The 21,203-nt window shown below is 42.6% G+C and overlaps 1 protein-coding gene across 1 annotated transcript in view; it reads right to left on the bottom strand.

The window, feature by feature from the left end:
- The window catches only part of SH3RF1 (SH3 domain containing ring finger 1), a 176,935-nt gene that overhangs the window by 44,681 nt on the left and 111,051 nt on the right, over positions 1-21,203 (bottom strand). The window contains exons 3-4 of the mRNA XM_066387869.1: positions 15,127-15,402; positions 14,159-14,254 (exon numbers count right to left, since the gene is read on the bottom strand). Of these exons, the coding sequence (XP_066243966.1) occupies positions 14,159-14,254; positions 15,127-15,402 (372 nt within the window). The remainder of the gene's footprint in view (positions 1-14,158; positions 14,255-15,126; positions 15,403-21,203) is intronic.

Genomic DNA, 21,203 nt, shown 5'->3' on the forward strand with positions numbered 1-21,203 from the left:
ACTTCATTAACTTGAACACATGCAGCACATACTACCATCTTGTCCTCTAACAGTGTCTCATGAACGTCTCTTCAGGTCCACAGACTCAGGCTTAGAGCCCGCTCTCTGACTGCAGAGACCTGGCACTGTATACACTATAACTAGGCACGCCTTCGCCAGCGTATCTGCAAGGTGATTCTAAAAGTGAAACGGTCAGATCAAAGTGTAAGCTGAGAACATTCTTTTGAAGGATATTGTCATATTGAACTCCAAAAAAAGGCCAATTTTCATCACCTCCAATAATGTATGAAAAAGCCCATTCTCCTATATTGTTAACAGCATTAAGTGTTAGCAATCATTTTAAAACTTCTATTAGTTGGAGAGGTGAGAAAACTCTGCTTTCATCTGTATTTCTCTGTTTGTTAACGAGATTAAGCATCTGTTTTCTTTATCTAGGATTTGCTTATTTTCACGCTTTAGCCATATTTCTTTTGGGTTGTTGATATTTTTCTTACAAATTTATAAGTGTTCTTTATGCATCATATAAATAATTCTTTAATATGGTGTGTATAAATGTGTATATATCTATACCCACCAAAGTAAAAACATTGTTTCAATCTGTTTTTTAACTTGATATATGTTTGCTATACATACATTATTTATATTATGTGCCAAACTGATCAATCTTTTTCCATTATGGCATCTCAATTTAATATCATGCTTTCAAAACCTTATTCCATAATTATTTTAAAAAAGAAAATCACTTTTTTCCTAGTATTTTTATCATTCCTTCCTTCCTTTTTACAGATCACCACAGACCCGCAGGAACCATTTGGCTCCGTGTGAAGGTGGAGCCAGGGCTCTGCTCCCCCACGTGGCCGAGCAGCTGCCTCTTCACTCTTCATCTGACTGCCCGTCTCTCCCCCGCTGGTTTGAAATGCGCCCTTCACAAAGCTATGCTGAAATGCTGTATTCTACAGGTGTACGCCTGAACTTTATGTCATGTCATCACCCCTATCAATTTGATTTAGAAAAAGAAAAAGATGAAGTGGAGTACTTCCACGTTCTGCCGTATGGCTAGGTCTGGTGGGCGCTCCTCAGAGAGTCAGGCCCTGGGCAGGAAACCAGTGGAATGGATGCTATGCGGTGGAGGTTCACGCCATTCACCTCCTCTTAGGAGAAATGAAAATACTCTGCCCTCACGTTATAATCCTTTGCCGAACGTTTTTACATAATGGCAACGGGGAGTTTGTATGTCCATCGGTCTTCCGATCTTCCCTGCAATTTAGGTAACAAGGTTTTTGTTCGGGGATGGCCTAAATACAAAAGCAAGCCCAGTCTGCATTTATAAAACAGGACTCCCCCACAGAAGGGGAACAATTAGAGAGACTGAAGGGATTACTCAGGAGTCTTTTTTTAAGTTGATCCAAAGCCTCCCTCAGGTAGCAGCTCCTTTGAGGCCTCTGGAAACATTTGTTGAATGAATAAAAATGTTGGTCTCTCAAAACTACCAAGGGAAGAAAGGGCTGCCCCTAGACCAGCACTGTCCAGTTGAAGCATAATATGCGTCACGGATAATTTTAAGTTTTCTACGTCGTTTTAAAAAAGATAAAAAGAAACAGGTCAATCAAATTTTAATGATACTTTATTTAACCCGAGATATTATCACTTCACCATGTAATCACTGAGATAGTTACATGTATTTTGTACTGAGTGTTTGCAATCCAGTGTGCACTGCACACTTACATCACATCTCAATCTGCATTACCCACATTTCAAGTGTGCAGCAGCCCTAGACATTGGACAGTGCAGACCAAACCCCAGAAGCTCATGAGGGGACTGGAGCGGCCCGATGCAGAGGCTCAGTAAGCACAATGACTTCCTCAACATAGCACGTGTGGACCAAAATGGGGCCACATGCTGAATCCGACAAGCTCAAGGCAGGCTGGCATGCTGGGTCCTACCAACACAGGATGGTCTGAACTTACAAATTCCTAACTAAAAGCAGGTCGTGAGCGGTGGTCACAACCTCAGCCTGTAGCTTCCTTAACGGAGGTCAGTGTCTCTACCTTAAGTGAGTCTGTCTGCTGTCTTTATGCATCTAAGGCATAGCACAGCCCCGGAATGTCAGAGTAGTCCTCTTTCCTGACCCCCCCCCCAGGGTACAATCTCAGCAGAGCACAGGACTCCAGCCCCTCGCTATCTTATTCCCCACATTCTGTCTCTCTGCGCTGCAGACTTTTATTACTAACTAACCCGGACCCACCAACGTAGAGCAAGTGCATGTCTCTCTGTTCTACTCTTTATCCAGTCTCAGAGACTTCCCAGCTCTGCTTTCTCCCACTTCCCTAATCTACCACCAGTGGATTTCACAGAACCCTCCTGAGTCCCGGCTTTGAGTCTAATATATAAAATGAGCTATAAATCTGCTATTCTCCAGAGCATTTTCTCAATGCATTGAAATTTTGCTTCCTGGCAATTGTTGTCAGTTTGGCTCAAATAACTCATGAAAATTCCTACCGGTTTGGACCTTCCTTAGGTCAACAAAGGATGCCTGAGACTCCTCTCTGACCTCCCACAGTGCACATATCTCAAGTCTCCTGAGCCCTGAAGTAGCTCACTAGCCAGGACAACAGGGTCACTCCTTTTCTCAGGAGGACAGACAGGAGCATGGACTCACAACACAACCCTCAGGGCATCCTATCAAAGGAAAAAAAGGATTTTCAAAGTGACTGCCTCACTGTACTAGGTTAGGAAGATGCAATATCAATACCTCAGCTCATTGTTTGTTTTAATTACCTTCACTTCTGTTGGCCTCAGCTGCTAAAACATAAACTAGAATGTTCTTTTTTAATGTTTCTGAATTTGAAATGTAAGGGACAAAGGCAGGGTGCACTTCATGAAAAGCCTAAAAAGAATTTTAGCTGAGAGCTGAATAAAGACTGTCAGAAAAAAAAAACACAGGAAAAGCTTTGAACTTGAAAGGTCTAGGTTGGAGTCAGGTCTCTGCCCTCACTGAGCTGAGTGCTCTTGGGTGAATCACTGAAATTCTATGGCTTCAGTTTCCTTAGCCATATGAAATGGGGAAGGTAATATCAACTCTGCATACACCAGGTAGAAATGAGAACAGGTTAAAGGGCTATGTGAATGTGGGTTATTCTCACTAGGCACAGAGGGACTCCAGCCAGCCCTTAATTTGCTCTGTTGCCTTGGGCAAGTCACATTATCTTGTGTGTGTCTCCTATTATCTTGTGTGTGTCTCCTATTTCTCATAATGTAACATGATGTTGGACTTAACGATCTGTCAAGTTGTATGCCTATGTAAAATACAAGAAACTTTTCTCAACCCTAAAACATAAATACTCAGACACAGAGACCTCTGTGTCAAGTATAGAGCCCTCGGGGTTCACTGGACCAGAATCAAACCCAGTGGAGCCTTTCACCAACCCAAGTGTCGAGTGGCTGTTAAAAGCTAGGTGTAGTAGTAGGTGGGGAAAAGGGAGAAACAGAGAAAATGCCCCTCTGACTAGTGAGGAAAGAGAACCTAGGAAATAGCTCCATGGATTTCTAACATTACGGAAAGGAGGTGCAACTTCACGTGTCAGCAGAGCTTGAGCAGGTGAGGTCAACGAATGAAGAAGGCCAGACAGAGACCAACCGAGAGCAGGGGACACTATGGTGAACTAAGGAGTGTCCTGCCCTCTCAGGGGGTCAGCCGCTTACCAGTGTCCACTGATTTTTGCTTGCTTTTTAAGAAAAGCTAGAAATTTACGCCTATGTAAAATCTTCTGATTTTTCTATCTTAACAACTAATTAAAACAAAACCACTCTGCAAGCCAAGCATAAACACCTTGTAGGGCCATAGAAGTTGGTGTTCTCTGACTTCGGGAGGAAAAAGTAAAGCATCTAGCAAGAGCAGGAGGGAAAGCAAAAGGCATTTAGAATTCTCAGGCTATGGAAAGGCCTTGCAAAGTTTCCCGGACCAACCATCCAACCAGTGCCCCAGAAATGAAAAAGGCAGAGTTTCAGGGAGATTCAGAGTGGTGGTCACAATGGTTAATTTTGGAGGGAGGGGGGGGACGGAGGGAGGAAGGGAGGGAGGGAGGGAGGGAGGGAGGGAGGAAAAGGGAAAGGGAAAGGGAAAGGGAAAGGGAAAGGGAAAGGGAAAGGGAAAAGAGAGAAGTGGTAGATGCCACTGGAAGATAAAGAACAAAACAAGAGCTAAGAAAAGGCATCGAGTTGGCAGCCAGGAGGGTGATCTCAGGGACTTGGGATCTGAAGGCTAAGTGCAGGGGGTCAGAAACAGAAGCACTCAGTAGTTGTGAGTGATTCTCATGCAGATTTGTCAGGGAAAGGAAGGAAGAGGTAGAGCCATAACTGGAGGGGAGTGAAGTCAAAGAATACAGCTTAGAGATATAGTTGATGTGACCAAGTTCCTGGCAATGAAAGACCCAGGAGGAAGGAGGTGGCAACAGCAAAGGAAGTCAAACACTTCATCCTCCAAGATGAGAGAGGTTTTGAACAGTGACTATGCAGAAAAGATGTCCAGAAAGAAGAAAGCTCCACCCTGAAAGTTGAGGCTAAAGAGGCAGTAAGACTTAGTAATACTTAATAATGTAAGTAATCGGTTACTTCTGAAGCAACAGACAGATTTACAATCTAATTATGTTGCTGGGGAGACCAACTAATGAATAATTTAAAAATTGGGCTCAGTTCAGTTTGCACTGCTTATTGGATCTGACAATAACTTTTGTGTATGCTTTTTTTTTCTATTTCATATTTGTTCACCAAATGCACACTATAAATAAGAAATGTCTATAAACCAAAAAGATACATTCCATTGACACAACTCATTTTCAAGGACCTCATTTCTAGATGTAGGAATACTACAGAAGAAATATACATGTATCTCAGAAAGTTAAGAATACAAAATTGTCATTAAATTCTAAGTAAAACTGTCAATATATAATGACCCACTGACAGAAATCCCATAATAGCTGGTTAATAAATCAGTGAATGAATAGTTCCCCTGCCCTTGTACCTAAAGTAAGTGTGTGTGTGGGGGGGGGGGGTGTAAAGGGAATGGAGAGGGGCGCCCTGGCTGGATGGCTCGGTTGGTTGGAGCATCATCCTGATATGCAAAGGTTGCTGGTTCAATTCCTGATCAGGGTACATACAGAAACAGATTGATGTTTCTGTCTCTTTCTAAAATAAGAATAAAAAGAAGAAGAAATCTGGCACCAAAAGAGAATGCTGAGAGTATCTGACTTCATACTTTTAAGATTATCCTTCTCAGCATACAGACAAAATTTTGCTCTATACAGTATGTGAAACCCATTAGATACATTGCCACTAACTTCATTTAGAAGGCAATGTCATTTTAAGCACTTCGGAAAATTGTTCCTGAAACACATTCTATACTGTTACAAAGAAACTTGTTCCTCATTAGTTTAATAATCAAGAAACTTCATCTGTTCAAGTTATTATATGCTACACATGCACATAAGGGGACAGAATAGTATAGAACATTCATCTAGTCTTCTTCATAGAATACAGACCTGATTTAACACTTAATTAAAGTGAACCTCCTTTGCTTCTTAAAACCCTAGTTATTAGCAAAACTGAGCATGTATATAGCAATATAATAACATTTTTAAATAATAAATTTTAAAAGACTTTAAAATAGTAAGGTTTTTAATTAATTTGTAATTTTCACTTTAAAAAAGGCAACCTCATATTTGAAATTGTTGAGTAATGAATCATTGTAAAAATTAACCCCTTTTTTGGCATCTCTGGGTAGACACAAACCAAAATTAACCTTTTAAGTGTTAGAACTTCAAAATTTGTCATTATTCTTGATGAAAAATCAAAACATGATACACTTCTTTTCTTTTTTTTTTTTAGAGAAAGAGACAGGCAAACAGGAAGGGAGAGAGATAAGAATAATCAATTTTTCACTGCGGCACCTTAGTTGTTTATTGATTGATTTCTCATATATGCCTTGACTAGGGGGCTACAGCAGACCAAGTGACCCCTTGCTCAAGTCAGTAACCTTAGACTCAAGCCAGCAACCTTGAGCTTCAAGCCAGCAACCTTTGGGCTCAAGCCAGCAACCATAGAGTCATGTCTATGATCCCACACTCAAGCCGGTGACCCCGCGGCTCAAGCTGGTGACCTTGGGGTTTTGAACCTGGGTCCTCAGTGTCCCAGGCTGATGCTCTATCCACTGCACCACCACCTGGACAGGCAAAATGAGATACACTTCTTAAGGGAAGCTTTATAAAAATTGTAACTCTGTACCAACATTAGGAATGCATGTGCTCTGAGGCTCGTGCAGGAGTCTAGGCAGCCATGGATAGAGACCATGATTCACTCCTCAATGACTGGCCGTGTGCTCCCAAACAAGACACATACCTTGTTTAAACAATGGAAAAAATAATTAACTAAATTAACGGTTTGGCTACTAGAAAGTTTACTACGCAATCATAAAATTGATAGTTAGCCGTACTAAAAAAATGTATATAAAGGCAAAATCATGCATGTAGTATCATTAAAGCACAAGGAAAAAGGGTGAAAGGGTATCTAGCAAAATTATATGTGCTAGGATGAAGGGTTATTTATTTCCTTTCCAACATTTCTGGAATGTGATTATATTCTAGATATAAATAATTTAAAATATTTTATGTAAGAATTGGCGCTTAAGGAATGCAGGAAAACATCAAATCATCTACACACAGAACTATCCTCTTGGCATGTGCCAAGTGTACAGGAATGATATAAACAGCATTCTGTAGAAGTCTGAGCAAAGAGAGGGCTGTTCTGTTGTATTGTGTTACGTTCTGTATTATTTCTTCATAAGACAATTAGGAATAAGAGTGTTCATTTGAACCTAGAGAAAAGGTTGAGCTTTCCACAGATATAAGTACAAAGAAATATCCCCGATGAGCAGTAAAGGCAACTATTCCATGGTATATAATTCCAGGAATGATCAGTAGACCAACTTAGCCAGGGCTCCGGGTATGTGTAGGGGAATACGGCCAGACTAAAGAATTTGAGGACTCCTTGGGGAGGCATTGTGGACATTAGACACCATTTGGTCATTATCCTCGGCCTCTGATTAAGGCTCTACAAGAGACCTGCGTTTTTATGTTCTGTAAAATTACCCAGAGTACCGGAAACAGTCCATTCATGCACGGAGAACTCAATAAACATTAACTGATCTTTAGAATCTCAGCTCCCTGAAGTTCTCCTAATGGAGAACAAAAGGAAACTCTTAAATTGGTAAGAGGCTGCTGAATAACAGATGGAGCATAAACTGCCCTAAATAAAGTTTCTTATGTAATTAAAGGACGCCTTTTCTGAGTCTAGCCCAGTCGCCTCTAGCTGTATATATTGAGCAGTTGTTCTTGGAGTCCAGAGGTGACCTGCCTTTGCCATTAGGAATTCAGAAGCCAGTGTTCAGATTTCCTCGTAGCAGTGCGGCAGAACCAGAGGCGACAATGACTTGTATCAAGCTGGTAACATTCAGAAGATATGATAAACCTGTACCATGGGACACAGCCTCCAGTACTAAAGAAATTGCTGCTCCCAAGTATCCAGTGAATCAGAATTAAAGATGAATGTATGATGCTAGGCAAAAGAATGGTTCTCCCTTGCTGGTTTCTTAACAATCTCTCTAACTTTCCTTCACAAACACTCATTTACTTCAGAACTGAAGGAGGCAGTCAGTGTGGTGAGCAACATAGTAATTCTGCCTTCCCAACTTTCCAACTATTTCTCTAAATTGCTTTTATAAAAATTAATTTACTTCAGAAATGAAGGGGGGGTCTGGATGCTAAGCAATATAGCAATTCTGTCTTTCCAACTTCCCTCAATTTTATTTAAATAAATATAATTTCAACCCATTGAACACTTCACTTTTTTATTTTAAAGGAAAAAGAATACATTCTTCAAAATACAAATGACAGAATATCTTTTTATATTGTTCAATGAACTCCAATGATTAAATCAAAAGACTATTGTTTTGGTCTTCTGCTCTCCTTATTTTCTAGAGCAAAGGCTGAAAGTTAAGAAAAAAGTTAACGTTGCTATTCTTAGCTCCTCCAAGGGTCACCTTGGCAACTTCAAACCACACACCTAAACCTTGGTTTCTTATTCCTTGGAACACAGACATTTCTTATTCCTTGGAACACAGACGGTGATTTCCGAACTCCTTAGAAGAGGAAGGTACAATCCCACCCTTAAGGCCGCTTGAGACCCACACATGTGATTTTCCATTGAGACTAACACTATTCTATTCCCTAGTGCTATAAAGGTCTCCCAAGATTTGCCTAAGGGTTGGTTCTATCATTGAAAATGGCATACAATACCTCATCAAATTGTACACTTGAAATAAGTGCAGTTTATTGTATGTGCTGTATAACTCAATCAAGTTACTTTTTTTAAAATGAGACTCCTTGACAATAAGGCCACCCTAACCAAAGGAATAATCTCAAGCAGGTGAAAATTCATCTAAGAAAGCATCAGGGAGTCTCCTCCCTATTAGAGATAAAAGATGGATGCTCCATGACCTAATCTGCACAGTATCCAAAATAATCCACCATTATCTTAAGTCTGAAAAAATCCTAAACTTGGTATAACCAAATACTGAATTTCATTTTTAAAAGATCTTACTGGCCCTGGCCGGTTGGCTCAGTGGTAGAGCGTCGGCCTGGCGTGCAGAAGTCCTGGGTTCGATTCCCAGCCAGGGCACACAGGAGAAGCGTCCATCTGCTTCTCCACCCCTCCCCCTCTCCTTCCTCTCTGTCTCTCTCTTCCCCTCCCACAGCCGAGGCTCCATTGGAGCAAAGATGGCCCGGGCGCTGGGGATGGCTCCTTGGCCTCTGCCCCAGGCGCTAGAGTGGCTCTGGTCGCGGCAGAGTGACGCCCCGGAGGGGCAGAGCGTCGCCCCCTGGTGGGCGTGCCGGGTGGATCCCGGTCGGGCACGTGCGGGAGTCTGTCTGACTGTCTCTCCCCGTTTCTAGCTTCAGAAAAATACAAAAAAAAAAAAAAAAAGATCTTACTAAGGTTACATAAGGACCTCTGGCTTTACACACTGTAAGTTCCTGATAGTGTGAAGATAAACCAGTGATAAAATACGTGCTTAGGTAGTGAATGATGGGAGGAAAACAATGTAAAAGTTGGCTACATCTAAAAACCAACTTGTTTTTGGTTTAGGTTCAAAAGGTTCTCAGGCTGCTCATTCATTCATTCAGTCAATATTTATTGAGTGCTTCCTAGGGGCAGGAGCCCAAGGTAAGCCAGAAAGACAAGAGGCTGGCTTTCGGAGGTGCATGTTCTAACGGAGGCAATGGACTGTTGGGAGACAGTCACCATATTAACAAATAAAATAGCTACAGAGAGTAAAAAGTGCTCTGCAAGCACAATAATAACACTGATGGTAATTACAGTTATCACTTACACAGCTCTTTCCAGGTACCTTACACTACTATATCTAAGAATCACTGGGATGAACTCACCCTAGGAAGGCCTTCTATTGTCTTACAAATGAGGAGACAAGGCCCAAAGTCACTCAGACAATGAGAGGCAGAGCCAAGACTTGAATCTCAGCCATCTGGGTTCAGAGTCCAAGGAGTTTTCCCAGGACCACACCACCTGTGTGTGAACTACAGCAAATGGAAGAGGAAGAACTCCTTAAAATAAAGTGGTGAGGGGAAGTCTGTCAGGAGATGTGACATTTGAGCAGAGATCTAAAGAGCGAGACCCATAACCCTTCTCTCTGGAAGTGACTACAGACTAGGAGTCCTGGACTAGGAGCCATGCCTACCTTATGCCATAGCCACAGAAGAAATGCTGGATTTTTATATTACATCGACAGCAGAGGAGCAAGTTACTACTATTTTTTTTTAAACCGGGGCAAGTGACATTTTAAACAAATGACTAGGAATCAAAGTAAAATGATAAACTTCAGGAAAATTTATAGTTGCTCATAAGCCTACAATACACCATACATAATATGTGAAAAACATCCAAAATCCGATGGTTAGCACTTACTTCATTCAAACTTTTTGCTTGCTAAGAATCATGTCATCCTTGCCCAAATGACTGCTAAACTTGCCTGAGTCAGCTCCTAGTTAATGAGGCTGTTAAAATCTTCCATTCTATTTTGTAGGAGACTGGTATTTTTGTATAAAGAAAGAAGCAAGCTACTTTTTTAGCTGCATTCAGTTCTTGACAAATATACTCTTTTATATATATCCAGACATGGTGTCTTGGATGAATTCTCTGGGTTTCCACCAAGAAACTCTTACCCCTCATTATTTCTAACTTGCTCAAGCCTAGGAAAGTCTTGTCTAAAAAGAATAAGGTCGATAACCTCTATGACCTGAGAGGGGTCTGACAAGAGACTCCAGAAGGGAAGAATGAATGTGAACAAAGTAAGAGAAAAGTATCTTAAAATTTAAAAGACTCCAAGGGACAAAATCCAAGGTCATTTATACCATCATTCCTGCTCCTATTCAATCCCTCCAACCAATTTTCTCTTGAAGAGTTTTGTACTTTAACAAGAGGTCATTTGCCTGACCAGGTGGTGGCACAGTGGGTAGAGCATCAGATTGGGACGCAGAGGACCCAGGTTCAAAACTTCAAGGTCATTGGCTTGAGCGCAGGCTCACCCAGGCTCACCAGGCTTGAGCACAGGCTCACAAGCTTGAGCGCGGGGTCGCTGGCTTGAGCGTGGGATTATAGACATGACCCCATGGTGGCTGGCTTGAGCCCAAAGGTCACTGGTTTGAAGCCCAAGGTCACTGGCTCGAGCAAGGGGTCACTCGGTCTGCTGTAGCTCCCCGGTCAAGGCACATATGAGAAAGCAATCAATGAACAACTAAGGAGCTATCTCTGTCACACACACACAGATAATAAATAAATAAGAGGTCGTTTCTTTGCAAATCACGAGGCCGCTACCCCCCATTTTTACCCCTAGTCTAACACAGGTAGAGACCGTGGTACACAATTATGGGAAGCTGAGGGAGAAGAGAAAGGACAACTGAAGACAAGAAGGGAGGACCAACTATTGCAGTAGCATTTCTCACTTCTCAGTCCTCCCACTCAATTCTACCTTCAACTATCTCTAATACTCAGCTCCGTTCAAATGACCCCACTTCTTAATTCCACAGCTAAATCTCTCACCCCAGAGAATCTACTCTAGATCCCAACCTACACCCAGGTCCAGTCTGTTTAGTTTCTACTGCAGCAAGTTCCTTGGGCCTTTTCATTTCCATTATCAAAGCCAACCAAGGAGTTTTTTCTTTTTTTGGGGGGGGGGGTTCCGGCTTCTGCGGAAGCCTGTGGCAGACGGAGACATTTCTCTGGAGACTCAGAATTCAATTCTGAGCTCATTTCCCTCATTACACATGGTGGTGTGATTCTCTGATTTGATCATGACTACACTCATACTCTGAGTCACAGTCTAATCTGAGCTCCAAACCACCATGCATAAGACATAGCAGTGCCAGACCCTTTGAGATATATTATCACACCTGCTCTTCTCAAAACATCTGGGGGCGCAGGAAGGGGGGCAGTTACTGGCAGCACTGCTATGAAAAAAGCAAAAGTAGCTAACAACGATGGAGATTTAAATGTATAATACATTGACAAGACGTGAGAAGATACTTTACAAATGAATTTTTGTGACACAGCCTGTTTTTGCACTGGGCATGGTCTGGGCCCTGAAGTAGTTCACAGAGTGAAAGAAAGGGCATTATTCAGGAAAAAAGCCCTGAGTTTTATTCCTAGAGTTGGCTTTCCTTTATCTGAGACTGCCTCGTAAGATAGTCTGTCCTTTATTTCAGTAGCTGAATTTCGGTAGGTTGCCACTGGAGTCTGCCTCCTCTTCTTACCTAAAAGTCTAAGCCAGGTGTCACTAATCCCCAGATGCCTTGCTCCCCCCCCCCCCCCAGAAACTTCAATCTGATGGCCTGGCATCAAAGAAATAGTCACCGTCTCTGAGAGACAGGTTGTGTATTTACCGGGTCTCAACTGGCAAAATTCTGCTTCGAACGAGGAAAAGCCTCATTGGAAGGACAAGAGGCAGGAGAATAAAAATACTCTCCACTTGGACAGCAGTTTATCTTTCCAACTTCAGTCAGAGTAAATAATCCAATGACTTGAGCGGCTCTAAGTGACTCTGGACTTCCCCTGGGTGGATCTTTGTGCCTATCTGAGCAATTCTACACCTGTGCAGTAACAAGCAGAGCAATCCTTTTTCACGCATCACACACCAAGTACCAGCATGCAGTATCAATAAAACCTAACAAGTAAAGGCAGGCTTTCATTACTAAGCTTGTGCTCACCCATGCTCTTCGGCGTAACTACTCAGATTCTTGGAAAGGACTGTCATTTTCCAGGACCCACAGTTAGAATAGATAAATAATATACAGGACGGATTGCCTGAGAGTTCAGAATTGTTTTTGGTGTTCACTTTCAAAGGAGGAAGAATAATATTTCAATAAACAGGACTACATGAAGGGTGTGGATAAAGTTCAAGGCTCGTGGATGGTTTGAATTATGTTTCCATGGGTACATGGTAGCCAAACTGACTCTTTTATGAAAACTTTGGCAATCTCACTATCTATGGGGGAAACTGACTTGTGCCAAAACAAATGCCTCAGATAAAAGGATGGGAAAAGAAGGGATGGTGGTTCTTTTTTACATGCTCTGACATCTTAAATGACAGCACCGCCGCCAGTTCCCTAAGCAGGCCGTCAGTACTCGCTTACACGCTCGTCTTCCGACGCGAAGGGTTCTCACTTTTCCAGGAGCCTCTGTGACCTCGCCTAACCCTGTATGGTTGTTCGGGCTCTTTCATTCTTTGCAAGTGCCTTCCATTTTGTTTTCAGCAAGAAAGTCTTTTCACTGAAGGACATGAAACTGTACGGTACCTCATGTAATGAAGGTCTATTGCAAATCGCAGCTTCCTAGTTCATTTTTTTTTTCTCTAAATTTTAATTTTTGAAGCTGGAAACGGGGAGAGACAGTCAGACAGACTCCCGCATGCGCCCGACTGGGATCCACCCGGCACGCCCACCAGGGGCAACGCTCTGCCCACCAAGGGGCAATGCTCTGCCCCTCCGGGGCGTCGCTCTGCCGCGACCAGAGCCACTCTAGCGCCTGGGGCAGAGGCCAAGGAGCCATCCCCAGCGCCCGGGCCATCTTTGCTCCAATGGAGCCTTGGCTGCGGGAGGGGAAGAGAGAGACAGAGAGGAAGGAGGGGGGGGGGTGGAGAAGCAAATGGGCGCTTCTCCTATGTGCCCTGGCCAGGAATCGAACCCAGGTCCCCCGCACGCCAGGCCGACGCTCTACCGCTGAGCCAACTGGCCAGGGCCCCTAGTTCATTTTTAATTCATGTTATTCTATAAAATAATACAACCTGGTTACTTTAGACATAGTCTCTAAACACACTTCCTGAATCAGGTTGGCCATCACCTTTCTGAGTAAAGCTAATTAAAAAGGGGGCAGAAGGGACAAGCTGTTGCCAGGATAGAACAGAGATTCATTCATTTCTTCCAAGTTTATTGGAGGCTTATTCTGAAAATCACTATTCTCACTCTGACGATGAAGCAGAGAATCAAAGAGACAAGTAAACAAATGAGCGCACACACTCATCTTCCCCTTCACACCGGAGCTCTGCCAGCCTTCTGGGCCCCAGGCTGGCAAAGGGAGCGGAACACCTGGAAACAGTACAAATAGAGGTGCCAGGAGGAAGCGTACAGCAGCATTTCACAAGACACGGGGACACTTTCAGCAGGTGCACAAGGTAAACAGTTTCAAATATTTCATAGACTCAAAATCTTCAGTTAGTGTAGGGCAGAAGGGAGGGACTCTTCCTACTTTATCCAGTGAGCGGGAACAGGGCAGTCCAGGGCTCTGTGTTATAAGGACTTTCTTTCGTTTGTTTTTTTAATAGACTAGGTGTTTTGTCTTTTTTTTTTTTTACTTTCAGTTTTACTAATATATAGCTGACATACAACACTGTACCTTTTTAATGTATACAACATAACGATTTAACATATGTCTATATTGCAAAATGACTATTACGACTTCTTAATACTCAAATGGCATAATTAAGATTCATTTGCCAAGCCGAATACTAACATGTACACGTTTCAACAAAGCAACTCACCTCCACATATGAAATTGGGAATATCCCTATTTTGTCTGCCAGCATTCCTTCAGCCCAGTTTTCATCCACTCTGCGGATCACAGTCAGAACATCATCCTAAAGAAACAAGACACATCAATCCACCTGATCCCGCCACGCCTGTCACTTCATTTTCCTTGTCAATAAAGAGACTAAGATTTTAAGAGTGCATGAATAAAAACGCTAAGACATAATGTTAGTACATAAATCCAATGGTTTGATGAACTAAATGGTAACTTTCAGTCAATCCGGTGTCCTTTCAGAAAGTTGTCAAACTAGGAACCCCTTCTCTACAAGGGATGGCTGCTCGTTTAGTTTAGACCCATGAACTGCAACCTCACATGCTACCCAGCCTCTCGAACCTCTGTTTTAGATTGATTCTCAGGCTCTTCTCACTTTCTCTCTGATAATACACCAAATGCCATTTAAATGCATATCCTACTGGTTTCTTTACACACACACACACACACACACACAAACAATAAAAATACACACACACAATATCCTACTTAAAATTCCAAAGCATACAGATATTATCAATTCAGAAGGTATATTCTTGTATGCTTTTCAGCAAAGAAATTTACATATAAAATAAGAAAGCAATAATGTTTCATTTCATTATTCATAACTCAGTGAATTAAAATCTCCAAGTGGCACACATACCCTGTAAAGTAACTCAGAATTAAAATTTAGGCTGTACATGTGAAAATGATACCACATAGATTGTCCACTGAAATGATCTCTCCTCTAGAACAATACAAGCACAAAGTTCCTTTCTTGGTGCGCCTTTCAGAAGACTTCCCCCAGGTATTTTTAAAAGCGCAGTGATATAATTCACGTACAACTACTGCACCTCCTTTGCAAAACGAAACACAAGCCACCCTGCTATGTATGTATCTGGGTACCGCGAAACAGCTACCAATCGGAAAACCACCTCATTCTCACTTCACCTTTGCAAATGGGAGGCAGTCTTTGTCCGCTTCCTTGTCTTTCACCTCAAAGTCATAAAGCGCTTTGCACTGCGGTGGGGGCTGAGGTAATGGTTTGATGATCTGCACGAAGTTGGTGGGGAAAAAGCCGTGGATCCCGTTGACTTCCCCATGGTACCAATTTTCATCCACTTGTCGCCGCAAAATGATGATGTCACCTTTGCTGAATTTAAGGTCTCCCGGCTCTTTCCCTTCGTAGTTGTATAATGCTTTGGCACATGGTAACTGAGGTATACCCTTAAAGAAAGAGATGAGTTTTAATGAAAGAACGTCTCCAAAACGTCTGAAAATTTTATCTGGGTTATCATTATTTTTAAGCCAAGGCCAAACCAACACTTTGCCCTAGGAAGAAAATCTCACATTAAAAACAACAACAACAACAACAAAAAACAAAAACCCAAAAAACTACACGTTAGTAAACAAACACGTGTCCTGGTGAAATAAGAACAGCATACCGCCCGTGCACCGTCTGCGAGTTAGCCTTTTTAGCCTCTTGCTCCTAAGTCTAATAACTTAGTGGGGTTTATTTGGGTTATTTAATACATAGAAATGCTACTGCGGAGTCTGGTTCTAGGGTGTAAAATTCAAAAATTAATAAAAAAACAAACTTCTTTTCCAATAGAAAAAGAAGTAAAGAAGTTTACTTTACTCGGCAGGATAAATGATAAGCACTGGGAAGAAAAATTTACATAGAAGCACAATTAATTCATTTACTGACTGCTCTTAAGCTTAATTGTTAAGAAATCAGAGTTTGGCTTTGGGCGAAACTTTCCCAACTGCTTTTAATGTGGACAGTAGGTCCTATTCTCTTATGAACTCAAGTATCTGTTAAAGAGTCTGCTGTGTGCCAGGGTCTGGAACACAACAGTGAATAAGACGGCCACCGTTGCTGCCCTCTCAGACAGATGTCTTTCACAATCTGTGTAAGATCACTCAGCTTCGCACTTTCCTGGTTACAGAGCACTGTTAAGACTGATATGCTAATAGTTGAGGTTTTAAATGTTACCGCACTGCATTCTGATTTTAATTGACAGGTTTAAAAATGTGTGTGTGCCTCCAGGCAATCTAATCACCAGATGGATTAACTATGATATTTCCCGATGGCACTGGGGGTACCCATTCTTGAGCACTGGTTGTCACTCTAAGAAGATCTCTGGCCTCTCTGGGACCCAGCTGCCTATCACTGATTTGAAGAATAAATGGCAACTCAAACATACTAGAGTGATTCGCTGAATGAGATTACTGGGTTCCTACTTTCCATGTACTTACCCAGAAAACATGCATTGCGCTTTTCCTGTTTACTGGGCAATGTGCTAGCACTGAGCGTTTAAAGAGGAATAGGGCGCAGTCCTTATCCTTAAAGGGTAAGATGGTAGAAAGAATTATAATAGAGTGCAGTGAATGAAAGCAGTGAGAGAGTTGTGCAAGGACAGAGGAGCAGAAAGCCCAGGTCTTTGGTGGGTGGAAAAACGAAACCCTTCCTGGAGGAAGTGACACCAGAGCCAGGTCTTACAGGATACACAGGAGTTAGCCAGGCAACGCGGGAGTGGCAGCATGAAAGAGAAGAGCCTGAGCAATGCGGACAGGAAAGACGGCGCTGGCACCGGCACCAGCACCGGCACCGGCACCGGCACCGGCACCAGCAGGGACGTGGAGCATGCCATGCAGAGGGAGTGGGGCTTTACAAAGAACGCAGTATTCCTGGAGAGGAACTATGGAAATATAAAGTACAGGAGAGATAGGCAGAGAGTAGCTTATACAGAGCCTGGACTGACAAGCTCAAGAGTTTCAATGGCCATGTCCTTCAGGCAGCAATAAGCCACTCCCGGGACCTGGGACAGAAGCACAAGCAGCCGTGGTAAGAACGACGTACAAGCAGGCGGACGAGTCTGGCAGCAGGGTGGAAAACGGACAGGAAGTGGGCTGGCAGGCAGACAGCTTTGTGTAAAGCACAGGCCTAAACTAGTTGAAACAGTTTTATTTATTTATTTTTTTAAGTTTAATCTTTCTAATGAAATAGAGCAATAGGGAGCATGACTCATCTTACCACCCTCTCCCTAGCCCCCGCCCACCAACCCACAAAAAAAAAATGGAACAAAGTTTTATACCCTTGATAGCAACAAAACTTCATATTATAATTAAAAAATAGTTTGGTTTCTAAGTCAGAGATTTAGAATCTGACCTACTTATAAATGCCAAACTTTTTCTGTTAATTTTGTTTGGCTTAAGGGGAATAGCCAATTCTTGGATCTCAGAATGCTATTGGCAGTCGTCTTGTCTTGGCTTGGTCTGTATGATATTGTGTTTGGTTAATTAGAGCTGCTCTAGAGGCCAATATCCTGGGAAGACAAGAGTTGAGCTTTCCAGAAGTCCTGGGACCCTCATGTGCCCTCTGACTTTTGGACCCTGCCTTATGATGCTGCCTCTAATGGGCCAACTCCTGTTACCCACCTCTGACTGAATCTTGTAAATAATTCTGCTGTGCCCTGTGGTTTCCCCAGATGGGCAATGCCCATCAGGGACTCTGGTACTTCACAAGCCTTTGGTGATATTCTGTTCAGTGTCCAACTTTGTGGAAGGACTCTCATGTCTATCTACACTCATGGAGATGCCTCCCTACATTCTCTTCTTCATCATCTTTTTTTTAGGTGAGAGGAGGGGAGATAGTGAGGCAAACTCCCACATGCACCCCATGACTGGGACCCACCCAGCTACCCCATCTGAGGCTGATGCTTGAGTACCAAGCCATTTTTAGCGCCTGAGGCTGATGCCCTCAGACCAACCAAGCTATTCTCAGCAACCAGGGCTATGCTCGAACCAGTCTAGCTACTGGCTACAAGAGAAAAAGAGGAGAAAGGGGAGAGAGGGAAGAGGAGGAGAAGCAGATAGTCACTTCTCTTGTGTGCCCTAACTGGGAATTGAACCTGGCATGTCCATATACTGGGCTGACACTCTATCCACTGAGCCACCAGCCAAGGCCTCATTATATATTTCTTGAAGTCTGGTTATCACAGTTGAACAATATTTCCCAAGACAGGTTTGAGGAAATAACAGTAAATAAAGACATATGCCTATGAGAGAGAGAGAGAAAGAGAGAGAGAGAGAGCAAGCACAGGAGTGATCAGACCAGAAACAGAGCACTGAAAACTTCTGAAGTAAACCAACTTTTCGAACACGGCTGATGGGACCAGGATCAGGCAATAGAAGGTATGTTTTGGGAGCACTGGTGCCGGAGTCGATGCCTGGGTTTAAACCCCAGCTCAGCCACTTGCTAGCTGTGTGATCTTGAGCAGGTTAACCTCTGGGTGCCTCATTTTCTTCATCTGGGTAGTTGTGAGGACTCAGTGAGTGAATGTCTAGGCACCACACAAATGGCCCAGCAGGCAGGAAGCGTTACATGCATGAACTGTCATCGTCGTCATCATCACCCAGAATGAAATGCCTGCTCACCAGTGAAACGCAGCACGTGAAAACGTATTTGTCTCTATGCGGCTGGATGCTTTTCTTCTTGGACGGATTCGCACAGCAATTACATTTTAATACGTATTCACTGTAGAACAATGCAAAGAATGCTCTTCCTAGGAAGTTTTCGGGATTTCAAAATGTGCACTTCTGAAGCACACATTTGTTTTCTGAGTGGAATCCATTTATCTTCTGGTTGAACAGAAGACATTACAAATTCACTGACATGCACCGTTTAATAGGGGATGGCATTTTAGATGTGGCCGTAGTTCATCCTGACAGGGCTAATGTCAGGCAGTGGATGCCTGCATGAATTAATTGGAAATCCTATTACAAACTCGGTGACAAATAACTCTATTCACCATTACAGCCTGTTCTCTCCATATTTTTCCCCCACCACCTCAATTAGCACTGTTTGGCCCACTCTGCCAGCCAAATCCATGCACTGAGATCCCTGTTTAGCATTCTTATGAACCATTCTCAACTGCTCCTTGAGGAGATCTGTAAAATTTCAAACTATCCACAGTGAGTCTCTTTTGTGATATTTGGACATGGGAACCGAAGGAATTTGTTTCTTCACAGATCCACATCTACATACCAGCGGCCTAATGGACTTGTTAACTTATCCATGAAAGCAAATCTATGAAGTGTCCCTAAAATCATCCAACACACTTAACACCATGAGTGGCCAGGACGACCTGGTAACAGTGTTCTATGTGACCGTCAGCCTAGGTGCATCCCTGGGACTGCAGTCTGAAACGGCTTTCATTCACACTGACTCGCTACATCTTGACTGCTAAGGTTGTTTCCACAACCAATAACCACAGAGAAGGAATCAGAGAGCTAATGGCGACCTAACCTAGGAGCAGACATGTGCCACTGGCTGTGTTTTTCTACAGTCTTCTTTTCCAATTCAATGAGAGGAGGCTAAGAAGCCAGCTTGTGTCAAGTTTCTCAAAAGCAAGTTTCCCACATTACACAAAATGAATTCTCCTCTGATTTCAAATCAAGCAAAGTTCAGTGAGCTTTCAAAGACTTGGTCCCACACAGACTGCATGCAGATGATTAAGGATGAACTGGTTAACGACTTGGAAGGACAATACAAGAATGTATTTTTCTTTTGCAATATCTGCAGGAGAAAGCCAAAACAATTGGTTTGATAGCCTGGGACTACCGTAGCGGGTAAAATACCCCCGGAGTGCGTGGAGGCCCTGCCTTCTCATTCATCTGCTTAGAAAGGTCTGGGAGTCACGTCATCACCCAGGCCCTTTGCCCTCAGCGCCTTCGGCAGGCTTTCCAAACTGCTGCCTTTCTTCTGTCCCCTCCCGTCAGGCCAAGGCCCCAAGGATCTGCACAGCTTACATTTCACTTGGCTACACATGAAAGGGAGGCTTAAAAGGAGAGAGAGAGCCGGAGAGAAAGCAACTCTGCAGTCTAACCTTGGCTTTGCAGCTGTCATTCATGCTGCCGGCCTTCTCAAAAAACTCGGCAATTCAGACAGGTGAAGTGGTATAACGAGTCTTCATCTAAAATACATTTCAAAGACTAGTGACTATTTCGCTCGTATAACATGTGACAGTGAGTCAGTTTTACTTTTCAAATAATTGTTTGCTTCTATGTTCTACGTACCGGTGTTGTTTCTGACACTCAATTCCTCATGAGATCTGCGCACAAATATTTTTGATTAAATGCTTTATACTGCATTTCTGTACCATCGAGTGTATTTCAATATCTCTGGCAAAGTGCTACTTGATGATCTAGCTGAGATTCTAACAGGTAAATAAAACATTCACTGCCAATTTATTTTATAGGCTCTAAATGCCAATGCTCAGATATAAATGCAAGACAGGCTCTCGAAATTCAAATTCTTTCATGCATTTCTTACTGCTCCATAAAGTAAAAAAGATTCAATGACCTACTAAAAGGTATATCTAGAAGGTGCTCTTGTCGTGGGAAGAGCAATACAATGTGTATAATTTAGTAATTTGGTCATATTTAAATTGGCAGAAACGCTGCGTGATTCCAACTTGAATTTCAAAAACTACCAGAAAGAATTGAGGCACAAGAAAATCATAGTAACTGGAGGTACTGGAAACAGAGTAATAAGTAGCAAAACAGGTAGAAGAAAGAATTTTTTTTTTAGTGTCCTTTGTACAACAAAATACATGTCGGCTTTTCCCTATAAAGTGAAATATCTATCAGGATATAATAACACTAACTCATAAAAATACTGATTCTTTCATAGTGAATAAGTATTATTCACAAGATGTCAAGACTGGATCATCCCTCAAATGCTATTTAACCATCACTTGAAATATTTCAACTTCAATATAACATGTGTCTAAGATGCACATTACAAGTTCTTTTTCTAAAGCAGTATCAGAAGGGACTGAAGATCCCATCATCCCACAATAGTTCATCTTTTTATCTGTTCTTTCCTTTAACTCTTGAGGAGAGCATCGTGCTCGGCATGTTTACCTGACCATCATCACTTCCTACCTCCCACCCACCCCAAATTAGCCACATAAAAATTTCCTAATCAGACTAACTTTAATCACGTTGAGGATGGCACTGCA

This window comes from Saccopteryx leptura, chromosome 1, assembly GCF_036850995.1.
Source record: "Saccopteryx leptura isolate mSacLep1 chromosome 1, mSacLep1_pri_phased_curated, whole genome shotgun sequence".
NCBI classification, from domain to species: Eukaryota; Metazoa; Chordata; class Mammalia; order Chiroptera; family Emballonuridae; genus Saccopteryx; species Saccopteryx leptura.